General features: G+C 46.1%; 1 protein-coding gene across 2 annotated transcripts in view; it reads right to left on the reverse strand.

Annotated features, from left to right (window-relative positions):
- SIGIRR (single Ig and TIR domain containing) overlaps nt 1-9,441 on the reverse strand; it is a 126,709-nt gene extending 117,268 nt beyond the window's left edge. The window contains exon 1 of one of the 2 annotated variants that reach the window (XM_030201204.1): nt 9,330-9,441. In XM_030201204.1, coding sequence (XP_030057064.1) covers nt 9,330-9,350 — 21 coding nt within the window. In that variant the 5' untranslated portion in view covers nt 9,351-9,441. The remainder of the gene's footprint in view (nt 1-9,329) is intronic. The other variant, XM_030201203.1, reaches the window with a different exon arrangement.
- Nucleotides 9,442-12,074: the final 2,633 nt, after the last annotated feature.

Genomic DNA, 12,074 nt, shown 5'->3' on the forward strand with positions numbered 1-12,074 from the left:
GAGCCCCCTTCTCCCATCTGAGAACCCCCATCCCACCCCACCCCAGTCCCCTTCTCCCATCTGAGAACCCCCTCCCCACCCCAGTCCTTCTCCCATCTGAGAATCCCCAGAACACCCCTCTCCTCTCCCATCTGAGAACCCCCCTCCCCACCCCAGTCCCCTTCTCCCTTCTGGAAACCCCTCCCCACTCCAGTCCCCTTCTCCCATCTGAAAACCCCTCCCCATCTAAGAACCCCCACAACACCCCTCTCCTATCTGAGAACCCCCTCCCCACCCCAGTCCCCTTCTCCCATATAAAAAACCACTCCCCTCCCCATGTGAGAACACCCCTCTCCCATCTGAGAACCCCCTCCCCACCCCAGTCCCCTTTTCCCATATAAAAACCCCTTCCCCCCATGTCAGAAACCCCCACAACACCCCTCTCCCATCTGAGAACCCCCTCCCCACCCCAGTCCCCTTCTCCCATATAAAACCCCCCTCCCCTCCCCATGTGAGAACACCCCTCTCCCATCTGAGAACCCCCTCCCCACCCCAGTCCCCTTTTCCATATAAAAAACCCCTTCCCCCCATGTGAGAACCCCCAGAACACCCCTCTCCCATCTGAGAGCCCCCTCTCCACTCAGTCCCCTTCTCCCATATGAAAACCCCCTCCTCTCCCAGCATGTGAGAACCCCCACAATACCCCTCTCCCATCTGAGGACCCCACCCCGACCCGACTCTCCTGCTCCCACCCTACTTTAAAAAAAAAAATTTTGAAGCGTCGTTGCAGGCAGCGCCTCGCGTCTGTCCTGCTTGTAAAAGAAGTAAATCTCTTCGCTTCGTCGTCGTCGGGCCTCACTATGTCCCGCCCTCGCGGAAATTACCTCAGAGGAGGGCGGGACATAGTGAGGCCCGACGACGACGAAGCAAAGAGATTTACTTTTTACAACAAGCAGGGCAGACGCAAGGCGCTGCCTGCAACGACGCTTCAAAAAAAAATTTTTTAAGGTAAAGTGGGAGCAGCGGGAGCGAAGCGGATCACCCCCCCACCCACTGACACCCGGGGCGGACCACCCCCACCGCCCCCCCCTTGGTACGCCACTGATTGAATGCAAAAAGTGTGAAACAGGGCGCTATATTGGAGAGACAAGCCAGATGCTGAAGACAATAATCAATTTACACAGACATCATATTAAACATCATAATGCCAACCAGGATGTCATCTCTGCTGATGACTCCCAAATCTACCTTTCTACCCCTGATATCTCACCTTGCATCCAAACCAAAGTTTCAGCGTGCTTGTCTGACATTGCTGCCTGGATGTCTCAATGCCACCTGAAATTAAATATGACCAAAACCGAGCTTCTCATTTTCCCCCCCAAACCCACCTCCCCGCTCCCGCCGTTTTCTATTTCTGTTGATGGCTCTCTCATTCTCCCTGTCTCCTCAGCTCGAAACCTTGGGGTCATCTTTGACTCTTCTCTCTCCTTCTCTGCTCATATCCAGCAGACCGCCAAGACCTGTCGTTTCTTTCTTTACAACATCCGTAAAATCCGCCCCTTTCTTTCCGAGCACTCTACCAAAACCCTCATCCACACCCTTGTCACCTCTTGTTTAGACTACTGCAATCTGCTTCTTGCTGGCCTCCCACTTAGTCACCTCTCCCCTCTCCAGTCGGTTCAAAACTCTGCTGCCCGTCTCATCTTCCGCCAGCGTCGCTTTACTCATACTACCCCTCTCCTCAAGACCCTTCACTGGCTCCCTATCCGTTTTCGCATCCTGTTCAAACTTCTTCTACTAACCTATAAATGTATTCACTCTGCTGCTCCCCAGTATCTCTCCACACTCGTCCTTCCCTACACCCCTTCCCGTGCACTCCGCTCCATGGATAAATCCTTCTTATCTGTTCCCTTCTCCACTACTGCCAACTCCAGACTTCGCGCCTTCTGTCTCGCTGCACCCTACGCCTGGAATAAACTTCCTGAGCCCCTACGTCTTGCCCCATCCTTGGCCACCTTTAAATCTAGACTGAAAGCCCACCTCTTTAACATTGCTTTTGACTCGTAACCACTCGCCTCCACCTACCCTCCTCTCTTCCTTCCCGTTCACATTAGTTGATTTGATTTGCTTACTTTATTTATTTTTTGTCTATTAGACTGTAAGCTCTTTGAGCAGGGACTGTCTTTCTTCTATGTTTGTGCAGCGCTGCGTATGCCTTGTAGCGCTATAGAAATGCTAAATAGTAGTAGTAGTAGTAGTCTGTGGGACAACACTTCACGAAACCAGAACCAGAAACCACCGCATCAATTATTTTATAGTGAGTATACTGAAAGGACATTTTAAGACAATCCAGGAACACAAGTCCTTTGAAGTCAAAATGATTAAATATTTTGACACCCACCAGACAGGACTTAACAAAGATCTGGGTTTTCTATCACATTATAAACCATTAAATTATACTGCTTTATCACCCTCTTGTCACCTATCCATCTCTCCCTGTTTCTCACCTTACCCACCCCACCCTGTGAGACTGTCATTGGAATGCTTTTATATTTCACTTACATTTTCTGATTTGACAACATTTGCTCATTTCTGATCTGAAGAAGAAGGCATTGCCTTCAAAAGCTAATGAAAACATGTATTAAGTTAGTCCAATAAAAAAAGGTGGTATTTTTTTCTCTGTTTTATTTTATTTCTATTTATTACCATAGATGAAGAGTAAGCAAACTATTCAAAACCCCTAAGTCAAGCAGAAGTATTTTAACCTGAGGTGGGTGGTGAGGAGTCCGACGCAGCATTTGACGGGATCTCTAGGTATCATTCTCTGGAAACAAAAATCTGTGTCCAGAAGTAACGCTGAATTTGATGAATTTGGAAAGAGGCAAAAATCTATGGATGGCCAGGCAGTGGTCGTCTTCAGGGTTTAACTGAATGGATTGGAATCGAGTAGAAATTGCTTAGTTCTGGAAAAAAATATTTTGTATAACTATTTGGAGTCTGAAGAGATCTCAGGGACTAAGACATAATTGTCCATGGTAATTCTCACATTCTTATACTCCATTATTTTGTAAATAAGTGGTGCCAGAAAAAAAGTGAGAACTAGAAGAAGAAAGTAGATGTGGAGAGGAAGAAGGTGAAGTAAGGTCACAGACAAAGCAATCAGGTAAGAGGGGTGCAGAAGGGAATCTCTACCAGGCCCATTAGACTTTGGGTGCATGAACACAGGATATCACAGCTAGAGGAAGAAGGGATAGGAGAAGAGGAAGGATAAAGAGAGAACATCATGAAGACAAGGACTCACAAAAGCATGGATCTGTTAGGTCTGTCAAGATAGTAGAGTCTGTATAAGGAGGAGAAAAGTGCAAGCAGGTTGATGGAGAAACAGGGGCTGAAGACTGGACCAAGCACTACAAAGGCTGATGAAGCAACATAAGCACTGGCAAGTCAGATGCAAAGCATTAATAATGAAGGGCAAAACAGAATATGAAGAGAAACTTGCCGCAGAGGCTAAAACTCACAGTAACAAATTTTTCAGGTACATCAGAAGCAGAAATCCTGTGAGGGATTCTGTGGGACTGTTAGATAATGAAGGAGCTAAAGGGCACTCAGGAAGGACAAAGCTGTAGTGGAGAAACTGAATTAATTCTGTGCTTCGGTCTTTACGGAAGAAGATGTAAGAGATCTGCCTGTACCGGCAATGGTTTTCAAGGGTAATGGTGCAGATGAACTGAAAGAAATCTCAGTGAACTTGGAAGATGTGCTGAGCCAAATTGATAAAGAGTAGTAAATCACCTGGAATGGATGACATACATCCAAGGGTACTGAAAGAACTCAAGCATGAAATTGATGATCTGCTGTTAGTAATATGTAACCGGTCATTAAAATCGTCCATAGTACCTGAAGATTGGAGGGTGGTCAGTGATACTGATTTTTAAAACGGGGTTTCATGGGTGATCTGGGAAATTACAGACCAGTAAGCCTGATGTTGGTGCTGGGCAAAATAGTGGAAACTATGATAAAGAATAAAATTACAGAACACATAGACAAATGTGGTTTAATGAGACAGAGTCAGCATGGGTTCAGCCAAGGGAAGTCTTGCCTCACCAATTTGCTTAATTTCTTTGAAGGCATGAATAAACATGTGGATAAAGGTGAGCCGGTTGATGTATTGTATCTAGATTCTCAGAAAGCTTTTGAAAAAGTTCCTCATGAGAGACTCCTGACAAAATTAAAGAGTCATGGGATAGGAGCCAAGGTTCTGGTTATTGGACAGAAAACAGAGGGTCATTTCTCTCAATAGAGGAGGGTGAACAGTGGAGTGCTGCAGGGATCCATACTTGGAATGGTGCTATTTAACATATTTATAAATGATGTGGAAATCGGAACGACGAGTAAGGTGATTATATTTGCAGATGATACAAAACTATTCAAGGTTGTTAAAATATGAGTGGTCTGTGAAATATTACAGGAAGATCTTAGGAAATTGGAAAACTGGGCATCTAAATGGCAGATGAAATTTAATGTGGACAAATGCAAGGTGATGCATATTGGAAAGAATAGTCTGAATCATAGTTACCAGATTCTAGGGTCCACCTTGGGGGGTCAGCACTCAAGAAAAAGATCTAGGTGCCATTGTAGATAATACGCTGAAATCTTCTGCTCGGTGTGCGGCGGATGCCAAAAAAGCAAACAGGATGCTATGAATTATTAGGAAAAGGATGGTGAATAAGACCGAAAATACTATAATGTCTCTGTATCGCGCCATGGTGCAACTGCACCTTGAGTACTGCATTCAGTTCTGGTCGCTGTATCTCAAAAAAGATATAGCGGAATTAGAAAAGGTTCAAAGAAGAGCGACTAAAATGATAAGGGATGGAATTCCTCTCATATGAGGAAAGGTTAAAGAGGTTAAGGCTCTTCAGATTGGAAAAGAGATGGGTGAGGGGAGATATGATTGAGGTCTACAAAATCCTGAGTGGTGTAGAGCAAGTAGAAGTAAATCGATTTTATACTCATTCCAAAAGTACAAAGATTAAGGGACACTCAAGGAAGTTACATGGAAATACTTTTAAAACAAATAGGAGGAAATATTTTTTCACTCAACAAATAGTTAAGCTCTGGAACTCTTTGCTGGAGGATGTGGTAACAGTGGATAGCGTATATGGGTTTTAAAAAGGTTCGGACAATTTCCTGGATTAAAAGTCCATAGTCTGCTATTGAGACAGACATGGAGAAGCAGCAGCTTGCCCTGGGATTGGTAGCATAGAATGTTGCCATAATTTGGGTTCCTATCAGGTACCTGTAACCTGGCTTGGCCACTGTTGGAAACAGGATACTGGGCTAGATGGAGCATTGGTGTGACCCAGTATGGCTACTCTTATATTCTTATGAGCATAGCAACACTGGTGGAATATAAGTCATGCAGCAAAATTCTCCTGGTTCTCCTGCCAGTGACTCACAATGGTATGAAAAGACACTTCTTGGAGAGAAACTGTGGTGGTATAAATACTTAGCTAAGGGTAGTTTTCTTGTCTTTGGCTCTTGATTCCCTAGCCACTACATCATTATGTTATGGAAAGAGTATCTCTGGATAACACAGTCACTTACTATGTTACTGCTTCTGGAGGGAGAAGGAGTAGAGAGCAGTAAGGAGCGTATTTAGCAAGCTGTTGTAATAGCCATAGGCAATAGCTGGAACAGGGAACCAGCCCACCACCACGACCTTCCAAGAAGAAAGAAGAAGTGCTGAGATAGCAAGCCTGAGAGAATAGGAGGGGACCAGAGGAAAGTCCATAAAGATCCACGTGGACAGCATGCTCCAGTAAGCTGAATTCCCAGTGGAGAGGGAACCAGCTATTAAGGACTTTGTACCAAAAAGCTTAGGGGTCCTTTTACTAAGCTGTTCTAAAAAGTGGTCTTAGTGTGCCCTTATTGGGGTCTTTCCTAAGCACTAAGGCCATATTTAGCACAGCCAGAAAATGCCTACTCTCTGGCCCCCCCACAAACATCCTCTCTGCAAAAAAAGGCATTTTTTTTAGTGCACGGTTTGCTCATGCACATTGCAAAATTATCGTGAGCTGCTTCAGCGTGTCCCGCAGGCCAGTTAGTATGCACAGTGATGTGGAAGATCTAGGTTTGGGGTTTCAGTCTGTCAGAGCTGAGGAGTGGAGTGTACCTCAAAAAAGTGCATAAAATTATGATTGGGGAGAGCTAGAAGGCAGCTGCTGTTGCTCCTGTTGTTACTGCCTTTGTTGAGGAAAGAGCAATGTTGGGGGGGGGGGTGTCGGAAGAGGTACCCCTCTAAGCCTCTAGGATTCCCTACTGTTACCCAGGCATACTGCTTGAGAAAAGGGATTTGAAGATGGAGGGGAGAAATATGTAGGCGGGGGGGGGGGGGGGGGGGGGAGTTGATGGGGAAAGAAGACTAACTTAACAATAGTCCTGGCTAATTAATGCCAGGTGTGGATTTAGACATAAGCAACATACAGGGTTAGGATTAGGGGTTGCAGACAGGACAATTGCCCTGAGCCCTCTTGCCATAGGTGGCCCAGAGCCTGCCTCACATTGAAGTAAGCATAGTATATAAGCAAACTTTGGGGCCCCCTGCCTGGTTGATGCCGTGGGCCTCTCAATGTTTAATACTAGTCATAACAACAGACAAAAGTCAAGGATGTCAAATTTGAGAAGGCAACAAGAACCCAGACCAAAGAAGAGCCTGCTCCTGCTTACCTGTTCTTCTCCTCTGGCTGTCTAATCTTTGGGATCTCTTTCCACACATATCCCCTACCACTTCTCTCTGAAATCTGTTGTGTGCTCTTGTCTAGGTGCATCAAAATCTTAAATCAGGACCTGGTTAATACTAAACCAATATATACAAAGACACAAAAGCATATTTTCATTATTCACACAAGCTCCCAGTGATAGTTTGGCGTTATAGACCAGAGATCTTCACTATTTTTCAAGTGGGGACCATTTAGTAAAACAGCGTTCGATGTGAGAGCCAGGACCATCACTAGACAAAGTGTCAGACACCCTTGTCAACCTCCACCATCATCCCTCACAGTGGCTCCCCCACCCCCTCCTATACGTTTTGTGGATGCTTGTGTGGTGCCACCTCTTGAACAGATATTCTGTTTTCTTCCAGCACCATGTAGCTCTCAGTGAGTTTGAACTGCAGGATACTCTTTCAGTCTCGTGAGAACAGAGTGGGATTTGGGTAGCACATAATTCAAACTCATCACACGCTGCATGGTACAGACTGTATACTGGGGAAAGAGTCAGGGGGCCACACAGGGTCAACGGGGGCCGCCACCAGCCCCCAGGCCTTGCAATGTAGAACACTGTTTTAGACAGTCAAAATCAGGGGTGAGCAGCCATGATCCTTGAGGGCCACAACTCAGTTGGATTGTCGGGATTTCCACAATGAATATGCATGAGATCTATTTGCATACAGTGGAAGCAGTACATACAAATCAATCTCATGCTATGCTCATAGCCCTCTCAAGTTACTTCATTGGCTCTCTATCCATTTCCTAATACAGTTCAAACTCCTCTTATTGACTTACAAGTGCATTCGCTCTACAGCTCCTCAGTACCTTTCCACTCATCTCTCCCTACACTCACTGGGAACTAAGTTCACTGGGTAAATCTCTCTTATCTGTATCCTTCTCCTCCACTGCTAACTCCAGACTCCATTCCTTTTATCTTGCTGCACCATATGCCTGGAATAGACTTCCTGAGCCAGTACATCAAGCTCCATCTCTGGCCGTCTTCAAATCTAGGCTAAAAGCCCACCTTTTTGATGATGCTTTTACATAGTAAAGTATATAGTAACATAGTAAATGACGGCAGATAAAGACCTGTACGGTCCATCCAGTCTACCCAACAAGATAAACTCATTTTACATGATATGTGATACTTTATATGTATACCCGAGTTTGATTTGTCCTTGCCTTTCTCAGGGCACAGACCGTAGAAATCTGCCCAGTACTGTTCTTGTACTAAGTTCTGAAGCTAACATCGAAGCCCCTTAAAATTTACACTCCAGCCCATCCCTATCTAACCAACTTCCGCAAATCATTGAAAACCTCTCTCTTCACCAAAGCTTACCATGAAAACCCATAACTAACTATAACACACCTCTAAGCGTCCCTGATTATGAATGTCTTTTTTTTTCTTTTTTCTTCAACTGTCTGATCAGATCGATATGTTAAGTTTACTACTCTTGTCATATTTTTAACACCAAATGTATTTCTGTAACCTGGAATGGCGTTGCCATTACAGGTTTTGTAAGCCACATTGAGCCTGCAAATAGGTGGGAAAATATGGGATACAAGTGCAATAAATAAATAAAATCTATTCAGTCTCAATCAGGGCGTAAACCGTAGAAGTCTGCCCAGCTCCCGTTTTGTTTCCAATTACCGGTGTCACCACCCAATCTCCGCTAAGATTCCATGGAACCATTCCTTCTAAACAGGATTCTTTCGTGTTTATCCCGAACCCTTAATCACTTGTTCAGTACCCATGTTGTATCATTCCCACCTTAGTAATTCCATTACCCCTTATTTGTCCTGTTTGCCTGTCCTAATTAGATTGTAAGCTCTGTCAAGCAAGGACTGTCTCTTCATGTCCCGTGAACAGCGCTGCATACATCTAGTAGCGCCATAGAAATAATAAGTAGTAGTAGTAGCAGCATGTTCATTGGGGCAAACTTGAAAACCTGACTGGGTTGTGGCCCTCAAGGTCGAGCAGGGATTGTCTCTTCATGTTCAGGTGTACAGCGCTGCGTACGTCTAGTAGCACTATAGAAACGATGAGTAGTAGTGGCTACCCATCCTTGGTCTAAACATATAATTGTTTTACTATGCTGCCAGCCTTAAAAGGGGCAGGATGAAGCAGCAAGAAGACCAGAAATACAAAGTATACAGAGAGCAGCTATAGTGGGGCTTGAACCCATGTCCTTTGATGTATAGTTCACTGCACTAACCACTAGGCTACTGTTCTGTTCTGCAAGCTGAAACTTGAAGTTTTAACAGAGCGAGTCTGCCTGAATACAGACCCCGTTTTACTAAGGTGCGCTCACATTTTTAGCATGCGCTAAAAACGTGAGCGTGCCTTAGTAAAAGACCCCCACAGAGATTTCTTTTTTTCTTTATATAACCTGCACCTGTTAACAACTCACCTGATGGGAACCCAGTTCTCTTTGGCTTCCATCCTGTGATGTATCCCCCTGCAGAGGGTGTGAGAGCATATACATCACTAATTCACACACCTCCGTCTCTTCTTGCTCCTCTCTGCAATGACTGGACAAAGGGAGGTGCAGAAGGAAAAAATGATTAATACTAGATTACCTGTACCTTCCTGTCCCCCATGTCATCCGGTCTCACTGAAGCCCTATGTTTGGGAAGCACCGGGATGTTGCAGCTGTCTGCATAGTCGGCAGTCTCAGGTTCAGTATCATAGTGTTCTCAGTTATTACAACACTCTATTTTTCTCAGCAATTGTGATCATCCTTCCTCAGTGTCGTAAGTAACAAGGACATCTGTGTGTCTGAGCCAAGCACCTCCCTGAATCCCCACTGGAGCAGTTCCTCCTGCACAGCGGGGTGGGGACAGGCTGGAAGAAACTGGAAACTCCTGCAGGTCCACTCTGCAGAGATATCAGTAGTGAAGGAACTCTTTGCATTCTAAAAAATCCCAGTAACACCAGCTGCCCTAAGGACTGACCATAAACTTCTTTCATTTTTGTGTGGAAGAAAACAAGCTAAGCAATTTGTGACCAGCCTGGGCTATGTTACTGATATAACATTATACTTTCTTGGAGCGTCTGAAATATGAAAGCATTTACAAATTTACCAGGCCTATTGTGCTATATAGCAGAGGTTCTCAAACCTGCACTGGGGGACAATCAGCCAATCGCGTTTTCAGGATATCCTGAAAACCCAACTGGCCGGTGGCCCCTCAGGACAAGTTTAAGAACCACTGCTATACAGTATAACTGGATTTGGCACAGGGCCTCACAGTTTCTGCTTATAAAGAAAGCATTTGAGTGGGCCTCAATAGCTCATGTATATAACCCATTTCCTATGTCTTTTGTATGAAAGGTGGTAGAGGGTATGGTTTGTTCCCAAGCAGGAGGAAGATTTACATCAAGGCTCTTGGGATATACTACTACTACTTAACATTTCTAAAGCGCTACTAGGGTTACGCAGCGCTGTACAGTTTAACAAAGAAGGACGGTCCCTGCTCGAAGGAGCTTACAATCTAATGGACAACATGTGCAGACAGTCAAATTGGGGCAGTCCAGATTTCCTGGATAGAGGTGAAATGGTTAGGTGCCGAAGGTGACATTGAAGAGATGGGCTTTGAGCAAGGATTTGAAGATGGGCAGGGAGGGCGCTTGGCGTATGGGCTCAGGAAGTTTGTTCCAAGCATAGGGAGAGGCAAGGCAGAAAGGGCGGAGCCTGGAGTTGGCAATGGTGGAGAAGGGAACAGAGAGGAGGGATTTGTCCTGTGAGCGGAGGTTTCGGGTAGGAGAGTATGGGGAGATAAGGGTAGAGAGGTATTGAGGGGCTGCAGATTGAGTGCATTTGTAGGTTAGTAGGAGAAGCTTGAACTGTATGCGGTACCTGATCGGAAGCCACTGAAGTGACTTGAGGAGAGGGGTGATATGAGCATATCGGTCCAGGCGGAAGATAAGACGTGCAGCAGAGTTCTGAATGGATTGAAGGGGGGATAGATGGCTAAGTGGGAGGCCAGTGAGGAGTAGGTTGCAATAGTCAAGGCGAGAGGTAATGAGAGAGTGGACGAGAGTTTGGGTGGTGTGCTCAGAGAGGAAAGGGCGAATTTTGCTGATGTTATAGAGAAAGAAGCAACAGGTTTTGGCTATCTGCTGGATATGCGCGGAGAAGGAGAGGGAGGAGTCGAAGATAACTCCGAGGTTGCGGGGAGATGAGACGGGGAGGATGAGGGTGCCATCGACTGAGATAGAGAGTGGAGGGAGAGGAGAGGTGGCAGGGGCGTAGCTACGGGTGGGCCTGGATGGGCCTAGGCCCGCCCAATCTGAGCTCAGGCCCGCCCAATCTCTGCCTCTGCACCAATCAGGTGCTTTATAAACTAACTAGCCGTTAAGCCCGTTAAAACGGGCGAGTTTTTTTAATTTCACCTCCATGTGTAGCAAGTCTGCTCTGTCCCCTGTCCTCCCCCCATGTCCAGCAACCCTCCTCTGTCCTCTTCCCTCACCCCATGTCAAGCCACAGTCCTCTGTTCCCTGCCCTCCCAAAGAGACAGTGAGTGTGAGAGTGAGCAGCTAGTGTGTGTGTGCTTGGGTGTCTCTCTGTGTGTGTGTGAGTGAGTGAATGAGAGAGAGTGTGTGAGTGAGTGAGAGAGAGTGCTTGTGAGCTGTTAGTACTCCCTGTCTCAGTGGAGGTTCAGTGTCTCCTTGTAGTCAGCTGTTGCAGCTGTGTGGCAGTGGAGGTTCAGTGTCTCCTGTGTGGCAGTGGAGGTTCAGTGTCTCCTTGTAGTCAGTTGTTGGAGCTTTGTGGCAGTGGAGGTTCATTGTCTCCTTGTAGTCAGTTGTTGGAGCTTTGTGGCAGTGGAGGTTCAGTGTCTCCTTGTAGTCAGTTGTTGGAGCTGTGTGGCAGTGGAGGTTCAGTGTCTCCTTGTAGTCAGTTGTTGGAGCTGTGTGGCAGTGGAGGTTCAGTGTCTCCTTGTAGTCAGTTGTTGGAGCTGTGTGGCAGTGGAGGTTCAGTGTCTCCTTGTAGTCAGTTGTTGGAGCTGTGTGGCAGTGGAGGTTCAGTGTCTCCTTGTAGTCAGTTGTTGGAGCTGTGTGGCAGTGGAGGTTCAGTGTCTCCTTGTAGCTGTGTGTCAGTGGAGGTTCAGTGTCTCCTTGTAGTCAGTTGTTGGAGCTGTGTGGCAGTGGAGGTTCAGTGTCTCCTTGTAGTCAGTTGTTGGAGCTGTGTGGCAGTGGAGGTTCAGTGTCTCCTTGTAGTCAGTTGTTGGAGCTGTGTGGCAGTGGAGGTTCAGTGTCTCCTTGTAGTCAGTTGTTAGAGCTGTGTGGCAGTGGAGGTTCAGTGTCTCCTTGTAGTCAGTTGTTGG

This window comes from Microcaecilia unicolor, chromosome 4, assembly GCF_901765095.1.
Source record: "Microcaecilia unicolor chromosome 4, aMicUni1.1, whole genome shotgun sequence".
Taxonomy (NCBI): Eukaryota; Metazoa; Chordata; class Amphibia; order Gymnophiona; family Siphonopidae; genus Microcaecilia; species Microcaecilia unicolor.